Below are 19,183 nucleotides of genomic sequence, written 5' to 3' on the forward strand. Positions count from 1 at the left end.
GCCAGAATTATGTTTTATCTTATGCATCTTTTCAATAATTTTCCTTAGAGATAAAATAGGATAATTGTGATATATCATTATACTTGGGCAACTTCTCAGAATCCCTTCACTCTTCCCATACTCTAGGGCTAAACAAACTTGTTCTCCTAGCACTTAGCCTTTTCCGTTATCAATATAATGAGTTATGAGTCCACTATCCATTCACTAATTCAATACGTATTTATCATCTTCTGTATGCCAGCAGTGCTTTATGGATACAGTGATAAGCAAAATCAGGTGTGATATCTACCTCCTTAGAGCTTTCACTCTATTAATATTATTAATTATTTACATAAGTAAATGTAAAATTGCAAGTTTAATGAGTTCGCGAGAGAAAGGTACATGGTGTTATGAAAGCACAAAATAGAGAGTTATTGGTGTCATTGAAGCCTTCCCTGGAGAAGGACTAAGCGGAGGACCAGTAAAAGTTAAAATAAGCTAGGACAAAAGGATAGGAATGTCATTTCAGGAAGAAGAGACAATATGAGCAAGCCCTTTTGGCAAGAAGGCAAAAGGAAACATGATACATTCAAAGGACAGGGGGGGGGGGGGGGGCCAGTGTGATGAGGTTGAGAAAGCTAACAGCAATAGCAAATGGGATGAGCATGGAGAGACAGAAAAGATTGAGACTATTCGGAGGAGAAACATTAGCATTAATTTGGGGAATGTTTTGTGGACAGAGCAGCCTTCAAATGCTTGTAAAGAACATTCCTTGGAAAGTAGCTGAACAAAAATACAAGAGAGAACAGATGGTGAGAAAGAAATGCTTTAATTAGTAATTTTGAGAAGGAAATGTAATATCCAGGTCCAGCTTGTGACCTGGGCTGAAGGTAGAGTGGACATTCTTGTTGTCAATAACTCAGTCAAAGACCTGGCAGGCCAGGTGTTAGGTGGGTCATTTCTTGGATGCTGAAATCACCCAGGGATTATGACATACCTTGAGGTGGAGACAGCCATAACTCAGAGCCAGAGGCTTTGATGAATGTGGGGAAATGACCAAGGTCACCAATAATTGAGAACTGAACATTGTTGCCATGGCTCTACAATAATTTGTGTAATTTCTCTGTTGGGCATTACATCTTCTAAAGGTTAATGCTAATGGCCATTGCAAGTGAGCATGATTACTGTATTTATTAGCTTTATACAGCCCTATAATTTTATGATTTAAGTGCTTCTTGGACATCAAAAAGTTAGAGAAGAATTTTCAGGGGAAGAGAATAGAGAAAGAAAACTAAGTGTAAGTCTAGAAAGGTTCCTCAGGATATAGAATTCAAGGCCAACAGAGAGTTTACTCTGTAGGAGCTGGAGAGTCAGCAAAGGCTGCCATTGTTTGGTGGGTGCTTGAAATAACTACAGGAAGAATCACTTGCAACAGGCACACGAGATAGATTGAAGAAGGAGAGAAGGCTGGAAAGAACACAGTTATGATTTGGCTGCAGTTGTCAGGATGAGGCAGGTCAGGTCAATCAGAAAAGGAGGTAAAGAAAGGGTGGTGCAAGATATCTCAAAGGGCAACAGGAAGGACAGTCATATACTGTAGTGACTGGTAGAGAAGTAAAGCCATAGGCCGAAACTGCAAAGTCAGGAAGCGATTCATTTTTCAGAATAGAGGTAACATTTTGGTTCTGGAGCACATCTGGGGGAGGAATCTAGCAATTACAGATGTAGGTGGTAAACTCAGGGGAAAGCCTCCTGTGCTGAATCTCTAATCATAAATGCCCATCTTGGCCTCCTTACTTTTCTCTGCAGCCCACAGGTACTCCTCCTTTCTTCCCCCTCCATTTCCTTTCATCCTTTTCATGAACCCCTTGCTGTTTTAAGTGTATAGCTATTTTTCATTTTTTTAAATTTTATTGATTTGAGTGAAAGAAACATTGATTTGTTGTTCCACTTACACATTCATTGGTTGATTCTTGTATATGCCCTGACCAGAGATCGAACCTGCAACCTTGGTATATTGGGATTATGCTCCAACCAACTAAGCTACCTTGTCAGAGCTTTATAAGTTTATTCCTCCTCTCTCCATTTTTATAGCCCTCTTCCCAAACATTTATTGTTTCCTAGAACCTCTCCCACTTTCTTTCTTAGGGCTCTTTACCTGTGTCCCCATATCCCTAAAGTCCTTGGCATGCTTTATTATTGCTACCTCTTGTCAGTTCTGTCATCCAGACTTTGGGTTTTAGAAGACAGGGGCTCTTTAAAAGGGTCTGTGATCTAGATTCCTCTGATTCGATAATTTGTTTAATGGATTATGTAATTTATTAATTAATAGGTTTTTCAAATTTGAAGAATTTTACATTCTGAAGCCACCATTTAAGAACAATGAATAGGATGAAAGAATTCAAAACAAATCCACAATCCCAAATATCATAGATAAATTTACAAAGTTTCAAGAGCTTATGCATATTTTTTTTGTATTACAGCGGTTGTGACTGTCATATCACAGTGCTTGAGTTGAGCTTGGCCCTTGTTTTATTTTGTCCCATTTCCTAATGCACTCTCTAACAAAGCAGGCAGAAACCTAGTTAGACGAGGAACATTTTCTTTTTCTCAGAAATAAGTAAAACAACTTCTTTTGCACACATCTTCTCTAAAAGTCTACTGAGATTTCAACCATTAGTATAAACTACTGAAATATGTATTTGCCTTCCAATAAAACTGCTTTTTAATTAATTAATTTTTATTTTTAAATCCTCACCCAATGATGTTTCCTGATTTTATAGAGAGAGGAAGGGAGAGAGAGAGTGGGAGAAAAACATCAATGTGAGAGAGAAACATTGATTTGGTTGCCTTCCTTGCATGCCCAGACTTGGGATTGAATCTGCAGCTTAGATATGTGTCCTAACCAGGAATCAAACCCACAGCCTTTTGGTGTATGGGACAATGCCCCAACCAACTAAGTCACCTGGCCAGGACAAAAATGGTCTTTTAAATCTCAGTTCTCTTCATTTCAGTAACACCTCTCTCTTTCTGCATCTGCACTGACAATGTCACAGGAGCCTCCCTGACTAGATCTCCTCACGGATTTGTTTCTGCACCTGGCTAAAGCAGAGAGGAGAGAAAGCAGAAAGCTGGAGTGACATATATTTAATAAATGCTCCAAAAAAAAAGGGAGCCAGGGGAGGTTAAACAGGTAGGAACAAACATAGAAGAAGGCAGGGTTGAAAATCCAGGGAAATAATATGCAATCTATAAGAGAAAGAAATATTAATAGTTGTCAGGGCCTGAGGAGAGGGGAGATTGTGGAGTGACTGTTAATGTGGACTTTGGGGATGATGAAAATATTCTGGAATTAGTGGTGATGCTTATACAATTTTGTGAACATATTTTAAAAATCACTGAGTTATATGTTTAAAACACTAAAAAATAAACTTAAGGGAAATCCAGGGGTAAAGAGATTGGAATATGGAGAAGTAGTCAAGGCCATATAATAGTGAAACAGATGAAAACTGATTGAAAGCCAATGGGGACTTGGTGATAAGGAAGCCAGTGGGGAACTTAAAGGGAGTATTTTCAACAGAATGGTCACTCCCATTTCTTCTTTCTGCTACATAATTTATACCTTCACATACTATTATCTGTTGGCAAAATGTCTGAGAGTTATGCAATTCAGAAATATGTTCAGCTTATATAAACTAAATGGCCATTGTGGGTGAGTTTGTGTAATTTTGATATGTGCTCATGCTCACTGGAACATAGTAGAAGTGTGTCAGTCTTCCTGCCCTTTTAAAACCAAAGCCATGTAACCAAAACAGGTCAGCTCAGGATATCTTAATCTCAAACATAATTTCCAGAGGCCCTAAATGAAGCAGGCATTGCCTCTGATGATAGCTTTTAATTGTATGGCTATTTGGCAAGTTGCCCTGTCTTCTGTCAGTTTATTGATGGAGAGTACTGTTAGCCTTGTGACCCTGGGCCAACCATGTGTATTTTCTGAGCCATATTTGCTCAATTCATAAACTTAGAGTAACAAGAGAGTAATAATCCTTAATTTGAGCATCCCTTATGAAAAAATTATATAAAATGGCTTTGAAAACTATCAAACAAATGTAAATAATGTTTAATTAATGTGTGTGTGTGTGTGTGTGTGTGTGTATTTCAGAGAGGAAGGGAGAGGGAAAGAGAGATAGAAACATCAATGATGAGAGGAAATCATTGATTGGCTGCCTCCTGGATGCTCCCCACTGGGAATCTAGCTCATAATCCTGACATGTGCCCTTGACCAGAATCAAACTCAGGACCCTTCAGTCCACAGGCCAACATTCAATCTACTGAGCAAAACCACGTAGGGAATGTTTAATTGATGTTGTCAAATTAAAGAGACAATTAAATTTTTTAGTGCTTTTAGCTTTATTTTGGTATAGCACTAGTTCCCTTAATGCATAGTTTGTAGGATCTCAGGCTTTGAATCTGTCTGTGCCTTACTAAGGCCCACCTTCTTCAATATTAATAGGTTGAATTCAATACTGTTTAAATGAGATAAAATCCAGTATCATGCTATGATTGACTTCTGTATTACCTTCATCTTTTTTCTTTTTTTTCTTTTGTTCTCCTCTTAGGTTTCCCTAATGAGCCTGCTGCAGTGATTGCCCTCAGCACCATTAAGGAATGGCTGGCTAAGAATCACCATGAGGTAGGGAGAACTACACAATCACTGAACATTCAAGGTGGTGTGATTACAAACACACACACACACACACACACACACACACACACACACACACATATACATACATATATATATATATATATATATATATATATATATATATATATATATATTATAAATACCAAGTAGGCCTAATCATTGAGCTAAAGCTAGATGATAATTCTTCATTCAGGTACCATGAGTGATTGAGTATTTTCTTATAATTAATTTACTGCAGAAATTACATTGATTGGTTTTGGTGGTGAAGAGTCAAAGTGATTGGACTCACTTAGCAATTATCTCATTTTAATATCTTTCAATAGTATAGGTCTTGTATGTAAGAGAAAGAACAGAATGGATTTCATTAAGAGGAAGAATGAGGGATTGTCCTGTGCTGTTTTCCTTAGAAAGTTATGTTATCTTGGTTGACAGGAGATTCCTGGTATAGAGTAAAATTTTTTCATCCTGAGTTTTTTTTATATATAACTAATCTCTTCCATAAAGTAACTTCTGAGTGTGAGATTGGAATGGACTTGGATTATTGATAGACAAGTAGTCTTGATTAGGATTTTTTAGGAAACAAAATGCTTCCATCAGAGTATTCATCATACACCATATTCTGCTTATTTATTAATATGTTTAGGGTTATTTGATGAACAGAAGAATTACTCAAGTAAACAAAGCAATACAATCAGTAGAGCACAGTGGAGGCTCAGATGTCAAAAGTTCAGAGGTTTGGCAATTAATAGCCAATAAGTTTCATACAATGAACAATCTTGTGCATTTTCTTCTGATTTTGTTTTTCTTCTCAGATATTGAGATGACTACTATAAAAAATGTTGTTCCATTTATGATGGACGATGAATTAGCTTTTTCTTTGGGTGAGGGATGGATTATTTGGAAATGTTTGGGTTTGGAAATAAACTGTTAAGAATTTCCTAGTGAGAGATAACTCGTGGTGCCTTTGTGTATTTAAATAAATACCAGTGTCATATTCTGCTAATGAAAGTAATTTCATTATTTCTTAAACAATTATAGACATTGCTGTCTCAAATAGAAGTGAAGACCAAATGGCAAAGCATCTGCATTTTACTGCTTGCTCTTTATTTTCTTCCTACTTTGAAAGGTATACATCTGACAACTTCACCTTAGAGGATAATTTTAATAACCTCAAAGAAGCAGAATAAAGAATTCTAAAATAGCCAGTTGGCAAAACATATCTTTGACAAGTATCATTTTCATGACAGTCTTATGAAAAATCTAGGATAGGTATTGTTTTTCTTATCTTCATCTAGAATCGCAAAGTTAAATGACACACTCAACCCTTCAGAGTCACAGAGACAAGAGCCTGACTCAGCCCTCCTGACTCTCACAGCTATTCCTCCTTGGAATTCTCCTGAGGCAAGGGAAGGAACGTTAAACACTTTGAAAGCTAGTATTTTCAATATATCTCTTGATCATAATAAAGACACCTCACCTGGACCATCTGTTTTGCAAAAATGTAGAGGGTTCATGAGTAAAAGTTGATAAATGAGCTGGTATATGGTGCAGATACATTATTTCCAATAAACTAATGGGATGCTCCCACTGATGAAAATTCACATGTGTCATATTGGCATGTGATGGATGTACACATAACCATACATAACATAAAGGGGGTAATAATAAAGAACAGACATGTTGGTCATGTTTATACCTTATTAAGAGTTCTACTGATGGATTACTTTTAGTTAACTATTCAGAAAGTCATTTTCCATTGACATTTGTTATCTTAGTATTTCCTACTTCATGGTTTTTTGCACTAATTTTTTTTTTACTAGCCTACTATGTATTTTCCTTTCATATATTTTTCTTGCTTATTTCTTGGATCTGATGTAAAAAATATAGATAATTTGAGTTGAGAAATACTGTTATTGCGATTGCAACTTTAAACACATGCCATACTAATTCTCTTTTAAAAGGCTTGCTGTTTCAATATGCATTGACTACTCCAACTCACATGGCTCAGTGGTTGAGCATCAACTTATGAACCAGGAGGTCATAGTCTGATTCCTGGTCAGGGCACATGCCTGGATGTGGGCTAAATCCCCATTATGGGGCATATAAGAGGAAGCCAGTCAATGATTCTCTCTCATCTCCTTCTCCCTTCTTCCCTGAAATCAATAAAAATAGGTTTTAAATATGCATTGGCTAATTTCAAAAAACTAACTTGAATAATCAGGTTTTACTTAATAATGGTTTTTAAGTGGTAAGATATGGAGAAAGCTATACCAACTGATTAGCTTTACTTTGATTTATATTTTCCTCTATTAAAACAAAAACAAACAAACACTGGTTAAGAAAAATATTTCTTCTTAGTTTCCTCTTCACTAAAGTATTGTTTTGTCACTTTTATTGTTTAAGCTACTTATTTATTTATTTACTTATGTATTTATTATTCATTTACTTATTTACTCATTTGATAATATTTATTAAATCCCACTAAGTACAATAAATTTTTCTAAATACAAAGTACATAACATGGAAAGACATAATTGTTTCTTTATGATGTTCATAGTCTAGAAAAAGTGAAGCATAAATTAAACAAATGAAGAAATAAGAGAGTTCAAATACTATGAGCGAAACAGGTAATTGGATAGTTAGTTATAGGGGTGTTAGTTACAGTCGTTTTAGATAATATAGAGACTGCTCTGAGGATGTACTCTTAGAACAAAGATTTATATGATTCAAGGAGGAAGCCAAGCCCCACAGAGATCTTATAGTAGAACATTTCACATAGAGGGAGCAAAGAGAGAAAACTCTTGAGAGGAGAATGAGTTTAATACTGTGTGCAAGGAATGGTAAGAGATGATGTGATCAAAGCAAAGAGATAAATAATGACAGGAGACAAATGTGGGACAAATAGGTGAGGTCAGACCATAGAGTGTTGTTTTGGGAGAGACTTTGTTTTTTATTCTAAGTTCAAATGTAATTTGTTGAGGGCTTTGGCAAGGAATAACATAATTGGATTTATCTTTAAAAAGACAAAAAATCTGACTGCTTCTCAGAGAATGAGTGGATTTAAGAGATGTGAGAATAGGAAAAGGAAGACTATGAGACTCCTGCAGAGAATCTAAGCAAGAGGTGAGGGTCTTTGGAATACAGTGATGGTAGAAGAGGAGGTGACATCATTAGGTTTGTAATATATTTTGACAATACAGCTAACAAGAGTTGGGGGTTGTTTCAAGGTAGGCTAGCTTATAGTACAGTTACAAAAAAAAACCTCCAAACATCAGTGCTATAGAATACCAAAGGTTTAACTTTTGCTCACACTATTTGTATATTTTGAGTCAGCAAAATGCTCTAGCTTAGTCAGGAACCCGGGTTGATAGGTATTCTACCATATGAAACATTATCTATCACATGACAGATGTTTCTCCCATCTAATAGACAATTAGGTAACAATCCCTTAAGTGCTTCTACAAAGGGATGATGCATATAACATTCCCTCACATTTCACGCAGAGCAAGCCACCAATGGGCCATGGAAATGCAATTCTCTCATATATTCAGAATAGAGGCAAATGGACTTTGATAATTAGCATTATTGTCTATCATAGAGGTAAGTTAAATAAGATAAATGAAGAAAATAAGAGAGCAAAAAATGACCATTAGTGCCATGGCCAGGTGGCTCAGTTGGTTGGAGCATCACCCCAGGCACCAATGGTTTAAGGTTTAGTTCCAAGTCAGAGCTCATACCTAGGTTGCAGGTTCCATTCCTGGTCGGGGAGTGCATGGGAGTCAACTGAATGATGTTTCTCACTCACATAGATGGTTCTATCTCTTTCCTATCTTCTCTCTCTAAAATAATAATAGAAAAATGTATTCTCAGGTGAGGATGGAAAAAAAATGACCACCAGGATTTTGGCCCGAGCACCCTGGTAAATTTTGGAGCATATTGAAAAATTTGGTAGGGGATCATGTTTACATTTTTTTAAGAAAATAAGATTTATGTTACAGACAGTTAAGTCTAAGATAATATTTTATATATGATGAAGATTTTAAATAGAAGGTTGGCTATTTGAGCCTGATGATTAAGAAGTAAGTCAGAACCAAAGCCAATAAAATTGGTCAGATTGTCATAACTTTATATTGGGTTTGGGTCTTATTTTGAGAATGGTTGCAAGAACTATAAATATACTCAAGCTAATTTATATAAAGGAAGCTATCATGCTTAAATAAACTATATGAAAAATCTTGAAGGCCAAGAGCAGGATCTTTTGAGTGACTGGAATTGCCAATAATAAATCCAAGAAGGAGCATGGTAGTTCATTTTCATTCTTCTCTTAAATTCTCTCTCATATCTCTGTTTAATCATTATTATTTTTTGCACTTCATCTTCCCTAATTATTCACTTAACATGTGCCTACCCATTCATAGGACAATCAGTTCTGCTTGAAGCAAGGTCAGGGTTTAGCTTGATGAACAAAGTTGCATCTTCTGGGATTTTCAGCTGATCAGGTTTTCTGAAATGTTCTTTTCAAACTATGGGAGATGCATGCAATATGGCTCTCCTATCAGCCACTATGTTTTCCTCAGTCAGATAAGTGTATGATTCAATGATTCATTATAATTTTTACCATAAATAATAGTAATATTACGTGAGTAGTGAGCCTTCACACTTTGCCATTTACTTATTATCTGATTTTTTAAACCCTCAGGAAAGGGCACTTCTTTTTCTTTCCAAAAAGTAGTTGATTTTAATTCTATGTAAGTACACCAATGACCCCCATCTACGGGGCTATATATTTTTATATCCAGAGGTCTGATTGGAACACTTGAGCCAGGAAAATCATGTTTCTGTCATCCACTATCCACATGTTTCCTTTGCCCAGAGTCTGAACTGTGAGGAGGCTGTTGTCACTACATATTTAAAGTGATAAGGGACTTGAGGGAGCCCAGCTGAGCAAATAGTACAGTTGTGTCTAATTGCAGTGGCTGCAGCAGAAGAGATGGAACAGCTCTTTAATAAAATAGGAAGGATAATCCTTAAGAGGGTATATTTGGGGCACAAAAATGACTTTCCAGAACCAAAAGCTATAATAACTTGGGATTGAAAAGTTGCAGAACAAAAGAGAATATTCACTAGTGAGAATTGAATTATTGCTCTGAGAAGACCAGAGAGACTTATCTTACAACATAGAACAGAAATAAAAAGAAGTAGAAATATGACTGAAGAGTCAAGATATGTGGCAGAGAGACCCAGAGACCCAATATGAAGTACATAAGAAATGAAGGTTACCCACTGGCATTTTTGGCTAAATTAAGAATGAAGAACATCTGAGTTTAGAAAATCAGAAGAAAAGAAAATAAGTTTGCTACTAAAAAAGAAATGACAGCATGTGGCATGATAACCTTTCCCTAAGTTCTCATTTTTCTGAAGTAGAAACTTTATTACAGAGACAAGTGAACAAAATAAGGGGTTTTTATGAAAATAAGCAGCAGAAATGTGGCCCAGTCTCCTAACTGGAGGTGGCTGCTCTGTGTTTTCAACTGCAGTTTTGTGCATTCCTCAGTATTCACGCAGTCTAAAAATATCATTTTTTGTGGAATAGTTATGTCCCCCTCCACAGCCCTGAGCCATCCCTTTCATATTCTGACATTAGCCTAAGGAAGGTTTGTATATGCCTATTCTAATACTCTCTACCACAAGGGACTCGTGACATGTAGCTATTTGTCTCTGAGGCATTGTACATAGTATCTGTAATATTCTCTGTAGAAAGTGGAAGAAGAAAGGGATGTCTTTCACTCCTAAAAGTAATAGCCTGATATTGTGAGATGTTTTTCCATTGACAGAGGTCATGTTCAGGGATGTCAAATACTATGAAGAAGCAAGCTTCTGAGGCACCTTGCACTTATGTTAAGTCTTCTGGGAACTCATCTTAAGGCAAGGTATCTTGGATGAAAATTCCACACTGGAAGGAAGATGGATGGTTTCCAGGGTACTTTCAAATGTAAAAACCATAAAGTGCTAATCAAGCCTCAGATGTAGTGTGACAAAAAATCGACCTCTCTCTCCCTCCCACTCCAAGTACAAAGCAGTGGATAGATGGGCAGATGCACAGGATCCTGGAAAGCTCTAATTTAAGCTGTGGCTATGTATAGCCATCCAGAGTAGAGGCTGTGGTTCACCAGAGACCAGGCGCCAGCTGCATTTTGCAGATCTTTGAGGATGGCATTTCCCAGAAATTTTTCCCATTTAGTCACTCCATGGATATTTCCTAATCTCTTCCTTCATGCCAACAGACCCTCTGCCACAAGCAGATATCCTTGTTCCCAGGGGGGTGGGGAGGGGGGAAAACAATTTAATGGGAGAGCCTTTTGTTCATCTTTGAACCCCCTTAGAGGTACCTGCCTTGACTTGTATATCATTGACTGTGAGGAAAACAGCTCTGAGTTTTTTAAACCAAAATCAGTTGTCTTCTTAGTGGGAAAAAGATGGAAGTTCCTTCTGACTGTATGCAAAATTGAGGCTTTTGTCTAACATATACCGTATTTTCCGGCATATAAGATGACTTTTGAAACGAAAAAAAGCCTGCTCAGATTGGCCAGTCAGAGAGGCGGTCTATTAAAATAAGAACTGGTGTTGCCTCGGAAGTGGGGGGTAGTCTTATACAGCGAATATAGGCCTAAACCTATGTTTTAACTGTAAAAATTAGGGGGTCGTCTTATACGTCGGAAAATATAGCATTTTTAACTATGCTTTTAGCACAAATAGATTATTGTTGAAAATGTTGAATGCCATCTTCTTATCATTTAAATTGTTTAGATGCCTTCTGAGGGACACAGGACAACAATGATATTGCTATCTGGCATTTTCAGTAGTGTGCCTACAGATGTGGCAGGGCATAACGAGATGTGTGCATGTTGTGTTGTATTGAGACATATATTCATCCATCTCTGCAATTTGTAACAAGCAAAAATATCAGACCTTACCCAGTATGATCTAGACTTCAAGGTCAACTGATGGCTGCCAGAGAACAAAATTAGTTTTGAGCTTCCCATTGGTGTTTTTTAAAAGTAAAGATATTGATTTGTGCAGTATGGAAGCAGTAATATTGTCACCCTCCTTTGCCTTCCAATCTTCATATACACAATCCTTAAAGTATTGAAAAATGTGAACGGAATCATTTAACTCAGGAAAATAGAATTGGGAATCTATTGAAGAGATGCAAGTTCAGCTTTCTGAGAGGTTCATACGCTGTTCTCATGATAATTTGACAAGATTAGGGAGGGAGAGTCACTTGTTTCTTTATTAAGGATCACAAAGGAAACATCATACTCTACGTTTTGGTGCCAAGAGTATTTCTTCTCCTTCTTGGCAGAGGTCATTGAGCATATGCAGTGTTAAAAATTTTTTCAGGTTTTTTGTTTTTTTTCAGAATCATATTATGGATTACAAAAAATAATAATAATAATAAAAATAAATAAATAAACCCCCCCCCAAAAAAAAAACCAAAAAAAAAAACACCCAAATGTGGGGCCTGCCTTATGTCTTTGACATGAAATGCCTTAGGATCTTTGTGGTTCTTAAAAGGGGGCCTAAATGGAACATAAAATGATATATTTCTGATGGGAAAATTATATACTTCACACCAAGTTTCAATTCCTGTGAATGATTTTTTACAGAAATGCAAAACACATAATGCATGGAACCTAAGTTCCACTCAACATAGTGGTGTGGTTAACATTCAGAGAACTGGCCGGAAAAAATGAAGTGCCCAGTGTTCTCTCTGGGGAATGTGTTTTTATGTCCTCAGATGTCATTTGAGAATCTATGCTAGCCTTAGTTTTTGGTGAAATATAAGGATAAAATATGTGTGTTTGATAAAATAAGCTCCATCTTAAAATATTCACATTCTGTGCAGAACTGTGGTTATGGTAATAATCATCATCATTTTAATATGCTGCTATAAAAATGTATCCTTTAACTAGTGCAAGCATGGTCTTCAGGTGGAAGCCATGATGCTCATTGGCTGTGACATAATTGAGGAAAATTATTCCCAGACTTTAAACATATACCATATTTCTAGGGCTCTTCCAGAACCCTGATGACTTGCAAATAGTTTATGTTTTCTCTCTTCCTCCATCAATCTCCTTCCTTCCTACCTTCCTTCCTTCCTCCTTCCCTTCCACCCTTCCCTCTTCCTTTCTTCATAGATTCCACCCACCCCCTCTTTTTTATTATCTCTCTTTGACACACACACACACACACACACACACACACACACACACACACTCATGCACACAATACCTTCCCATTTTTATGCTGTCTTTGTTGGGATTTGTTAGACTGACGTGGGCCAGAAGTGAATTTTTTATATTTTTTAATTAATTTTTTTTACAGAGAAGAAGGGAGAGGGATAGAGAGTTAGAAATATCGATGAGAGAGAATTATCGACCAACTGTCTCTTGCACACCCACAACCGGGGATGTGCCTGCAACCAAGGTACATGCCCCTGACCGGAATCGAACCTGGGACTCTTCAGCCTGCAGGCCGATGCTCTATCCACTGAGCCAAACCGGTCTTGGCCAGAAGTGAATTTTAACTCTTTATCTTATGGTTTTACATTGCCATTTTTAGAGTGAAAACCACACCCCAAGGAAGCTTCTGCCTTAACTTGGTGGGAGTGTTCAAGAATTCATGCCACCATAGACTACCACACATTGGAGCCTGTCCCATGGGCAAATCCACTGCCTCTCTACTACCACAGGTCTTTAGCATCTGGTCACAACATGCACACCCAAATTCTTGGAGCCAGAAATTAGATCCCCTTGCCATTGCCTCCATGCTTCATAACACAGTTTCTGTCCATTAGAAGCACAATGTATAGAATAATATAAATTTTGCCAGTTAGCCCATGTGCTGAGGGTAGAGAGGGCTGTAATAAGATATTCTTTAGCCATTCAGTAATGCTGCTCAAGCATCCTTTTTCCTAGTCTTACTCTGGGTGGAGAGATCCTTAGAGTTCATTATTTTTTCTTCCACTAGGGGATACCTAGATAATGAAGGTCCCAGGGTGCTCTGGTGGCACTAACCTACGATCCCATGTAGTGTAGGGTGGCTTGTTTATTTTTGTGCTCAGCTATAATCAATGTATATCCTCCTCTCCACACTGTTTTTGACCCAGTACAGTGCCCATTAGTTCCCTCCTGCACTTGCTTTTAGATAAAGACAATGAAGTATAGAGAGAACTGGAAAGAACTTGATGGAGGAAGAATTATGCTTAAATATGTACTGGTAATCTATATATATATACATCACTAAGTCTGGGGATTGTAGTGAGAGCTTTAGGAGAGTCAGAGTACGTATGTGAAATCACTAAAGGCAAAGAGGAAACTAATATTATTCCAGTACTTATTGTGTCCCATGGCTTGTGTTTGGGACACATGCATTACATGCTTTTATAGCACATGCTATCACTTTTTAACAAAACTTTCTTCAAGGTTGATATGTTATCCCTAATTTTACAGATGTGGTAGTTCAAGTTCAGGGAAAATAAAATTCTTAGGTTTAACTAGTTGGGCATTGCGTGTTCTCCTATAACCCTGTTTCTGTGGCCAGGGGTAATTAGTGAAAACTTGAGTATCTTACCCAAATGTAGTAACTCAAAGCACATTTGTAGGCATGGAATCCAAAATAGGCTCATAAGAGCCTTTCTCTGGGACATGTGTGCAAACTGAAGTTCGGAAAGAAAAATTAGGGTTCACTTTGGCTGAGAAACTGATAGATGTTGGGCTCAGAATCTGGCAGCAGCCATGTTTCTTGCTATCTGGGGTTGGGGGAGGTTTGGGTAGTCAGAAGTCATAGAGCCCATTCTGCTGGCTTGAATGAAGAATCAAAACTGAAGCAAAATATAGTATATTTTAGCAAAATAGAATGATACCCATTTTTAGTTTTAACAACTCACGCTAATAATTCTCAACTAAAGAAAGGGAAAGGCTGAGAGCCAATTTGGAGGGCTCCTCCTCAAAGACCTATATGTTTTGAATAATTCATTTTACCTCTTTTAGAGAATCTGCTCTATAGAACTGCTGATTTTAATGGGAGAATGTCAGGACCTTCAACTAGGCTAGGTTGAAAAAGATATTTAGAGTCACTGTCCTCAATCATAAAGTAGTAAGAGCACTTAAAAAAAATTAGTCTTTCAAAGCTTACTTTCATTTAGGGGCAAGTCAAAATATTTTTTTTGTTTATTGAGCGATGGCTGTATCTTTCTTTTTCTTCACTAACCTGGAGTTAAGAAAAAGGCAAGTTTTAACAGAATTACTACATAGAAGCATAAGACATGTGTGTTTGAAAGAGGATGGATCACTTAGCAAAGTATGGGTTTTAAGTCCATAGTAAAGACTATGGAACAGCTTTCAAAACTCCAGGATTGCCTAAACCGGTTTGGTTCAGTGGATAGAGCATCGGCCTGTAGACTGAAGGGTCCCAGGTTCGATTCCATTCAGGGGCATGTATCTTGGTTACGGGCACATCCCCGGGAGGAGGTGTGCAGGAGGCAGCTGATAGATGTTTCTCTCTCATCGATGTTTCTAGCTTTCTATCCCTCTCTCTTCTTCTGTAAAAAAACTCAATAAAATATATTAAAAAACAAACAAACAAACAAACAAACAAAAAATCCCCTCCAAGATTGTCTCCATTAGGCCACAATATAACAGTAGCTTGAGTCCTCCTCCATGCAACAAGAATGGAAATTATGGCTTCTGGCATCTAGGTAGGAAAATATACATTGCCCCTCACCACTGGAAATTCTTATCTCAAAAAGGAAGTTTAGTATAAAGATTAGAACATTGGAACAAGAGTCAGAAAATTTGGGCTCTGGTCAGATTCTTCCATATTCTTCCATAACCTTAGGTAATTAACTTCCTCTCTCTGGGCTCCTCATCTGTGAAATGGGAGGGTAGACCATGTCTCTTCCAATTCTACAATTCATTGCCATTGATGTTGTCTTCTGGAACAAAACCAATGATGCAGCCATCTTGATTTTTGCCCAGGCATCATAGCACAGTCACACCAACATGCATCTTTGTTTTCTCTGAGTCTCCAGGCTCTTCAACTACCATGATAAAGCATTTGCATATGCTGTCTAGATGCTTTTAAAAAGATCACCAATTAAAAAATATTATTGATATTATTATTATTATTATTAATTCAGTGAGGAAAGGAGAGGAAGAGAGAGATAGAAATATCAATGATGAGAATCATTGATCTATTTCCTCCTGCACACAACACACTGGGGATTGAGCCTGCAACCTGGGCAGTGCCCTTGGCTGGAGTTGAACCCAGGAAACTTCAGTCCACATGCAGACACTCTATCCACTGAGTCAAACCATCCAGGGCAAAAAATATTATTGATTTTATAGTGAGGAAGGGAAGATAAGAGAGAGAGAGAGAGAGAGAGAGAGAGAGAGAGAGAGAGAGAGAGAGAGGAATCATTGATTGCTTCCTGCAACCACCCAACTGGGAATTGAACCCACAGCCAGGGTTTGTGCCCTGACCTGGGAATCAAACCTTTGGGTGTACAGGATGATGCTTCAACCAACTGAGCTCAACTACCCAGGGCCTTGTTTTTTATATGTATAGTTAGACTCAATACTATCAATCCTTATGTGGAAAGGCTACCATGTTGCTTTTTTTGTAAATGATCTGAATTATATGGTACTTTTAAAGTAGCCAAACTTTAAAAGTCCTTATGTTATTAAAGCTGCTGATTATCTGAATGATGTGATATTTTTATAAATAGAAATTAAACCTCTGAGCATGTGGTTGGCTCTACATCTGCCAAAGGGGGGAAAATGACACTGAAAGGTCCTACTGAAGGACATTCTATACCATTCTCCTTTACAGAAGCATGTGCTGTCCTTAATCTTTTTAGGGAAGAAAAAGATTGTCCTCCCCTTTAATTAACCGGAACTCACTTGCTGTTATAATTGAATGGAAAATCAGCAGTCCCGCCACTGTCACCTACCTTAAATCAGAGTAGTACAAAAATGGTTCTTTCTCATTCTATGGAATTAAATGATTTTCTTATGAGAGGAAATGTTCTCAACTATGACTCTGTTTTAGAAGGAAACTGTGGCCACAGCTATAACCATCTCAGTGTTTCTCCTTATACATTTAGACATAGAGGTGGCATCTATAAAAATCAGACCTCCTTTAATGATGACACCACTACCCACTATGATAAGAAACATGAGTAGATCTGGCAAAACCATCATTTCTTCAATCTCTTGGCTTATCTAGAACACACCTCACACAACACCAGATTTGGCTAATGACTTATGAGTAAAAGCTAATTTAGAGAATCTGGATTATGATGTCAGTGACAGGAGGACTTGCTAACATACCCCTCTCAATCAGACAGTTCTCAGTCCTATTCATGCACTCCTTAGAAGCCCCATCACATGGAAACTTGAGGGTATAGAAGTAAGCTTTAGCGTCTTCATTTCAAATCAAGGAGTCTCAACATCTAGTGGATAGACTATTCATCTGAATGAAGCAAGAATAGAGGATATTGGAAGATTTACAGTTTCCTAAACCCATGTTGATTTTACATTTCTCAAACCTGGTCATAATGAAGTGTTCACAATTTTTATCCCAAGTTTGAAGGCCTGGGGCAAGGAAGTGAAGGCTTCACATATATTCTGAATTACTGATCTTAGACTTGGGTCTGTATCAAGAATTATAAACACTTGGCATGTGACCTGCTTTGGATCAAGAAAGTGATGTTCAGTGAACAGGAGGTGGTACCTGTACATATAGCTTCTGCTATGGGCACTCTTTACAAAAAGACAGAGATAGGAAGGCAGATGTGTTTAAATGATATAATTTATTCTCAGTTTCACAATAAACCCTTTCATAAGACATATAAATTTGTTTTCTTCTAACTGTCCAAATTCTCATTTGCTTTTTAGCTTCTTTCTACATTGGTGTGATGCTAGTTCACAGACATTTTGTTTTTTAGTTGGCACTCTGATATCACTCCCAAAATATTAGCCAGAACTTCTTTGTTCAATGGCAACTTAAACTCCTGCAATCGTCTCTAAAGCTGGAGGGAAACTGAGCTTTGTTGAATTTATTGAGAGATGTGTCAGTTTTCAACATCAAAAAAAATATTTTTTAAAGAAATGTAAAGAATAACTTTGCCAGTGTGTCTTTTTACTTTCTGTGGTGACTTTAGGTGCCTAAGAATAACTCAGCTGCATTTATTTTGCATCATAAACATTGGCTGTGTCTAACCAGCAAATCTTCCCTTGATCTGGGCTATTTTTCCTGCTCTATTATACACCAAAGAGTTTCCCTAATGGCCTAGGAGTTGGTAATCTTGTTAAAAGAACACTGTCCTGTGCATAAGGAGGTTCTGGGAAATGTTACCATCTTATATCTAAAATACGGTGAAAGTCACCTAGGAAATAATTAAATTATACAACTGGACTAACCCCTAAACCTACCAGATTGAAAATTTTGAGAGGAACAGCAGCTTTTATTTTAAAATTAGAGGGATTGGTATACTGGTGGGGAGTGTGGCCTGCAGGGATCTGCAGCTGTGGGAGTGCAGCTCATCCAAGTCAACCAAGTGGCTGTGTACACACACCTCCCTCCCTCCCAAGCATCTACTCCCTAGTCTGGCATCATCCATGCAGCCAGTGTATTTGCCTCTTAAGAGGACTCGATGGGGGCCAGGCCCAGGGACAATAGCACTGAGAGGTAGTGGAGTAGGCCTCAGTCCCATGGTAGCCATGAACCCACTTCTCACTCTCCTGGGTCAGTTCTACAAGCCCAGCAGCAGTGGCACTATATGGCCTATGGGCATCTGGAGGAGATGGCAGGAAGCAAGGAGGAGGAGCCCAAAGCAAGGAGGCCAGGATCGCAGCCTGGGTTCCTGTCTATGGCCTGGGTTCACAGCAGAAACAGCTGCTCATCCCAATCATCTGAGCAGTGCTCCCACCATGTTAGCACGTTGACTACCAGGGAGCAGATCCTGCAGCGAGTGTCTGTCTACCCGTCCCTTCCTGTGGTGATCAGTGCATGTCATAGCAACTGGTTAACCAGTCGTTCTGGTCATTCCTCTGTTTGGTGTCTGAGCTTTTATTATACAGGAAGTTTTTCAGCTAGTGGTTGAGAATGATTAGACAGATTACTCTCGAGGATCTTTTCCAGATAGAACATGCCAAAGTACAAGCTCATATTTATTCTCTCTAACATGGAAAATACTCTTCTATGTGAGCCCTTCTTAACAAACATATAATTGGCCTTCTCCCAAGGGATTAGGATCCTCCTGTGGTGTGGGGTGTATTGTCTAGAATGTACCAGAGTGGCCACCACAGCCTTCCTACTGATAACCACTTGTCTCTTCAGTCCCATAATTCCCTTTGACCTAAGGAGTTTTATCATGTCTAAATAAAGCTTGTAACTTCAACTCACATGAAATATCCAGGTGGGTTACTAGTT

General features: G+C 37.9%; 1 protein-coding gene across 1 annotated transcript in view; it reads left to right on the plus strand.

Annotated features, from left to right (window-relative positions):
* The window catches only part of MACROD2 (mono-ADP ribosylhydrolase 2), a 1,879,699-nt gene that overhangs the window by 1,354,803 nt on the left and 505,713 nt on the right, over nucleotides 1–19,183 (plus strand). Inside the window, exon 8 of the mRNA XM_045574651.1 lies at nucleotides 4,599–4,672. Coding sequence (XP_045430607.1) covers nucleotides 4,599–4,672 — 74 coding nt within the window. The remainder of the gene's footprint in view (nucleotides 1–4,598; nucleotides 4,673–19,183) is intronic.

Source organism: Pipistrellus kuhlii, unplaced genomic scaffold (assembly GCF_014108245.1).
Source record: "Pipistrellus kuhlii isolate mPipKuh1 unplaced genomic scaffold, mPipKuh1.p scaffold_m20_p_6, whole genome shotgun sequence".
Taxonomy (NCBI): Eukaryota; Metazoa; Chordata; class Mammalia; order Chiroptera; family Vespertilionidae; genus Pipistrellus; species Pipistrellus kuhlii.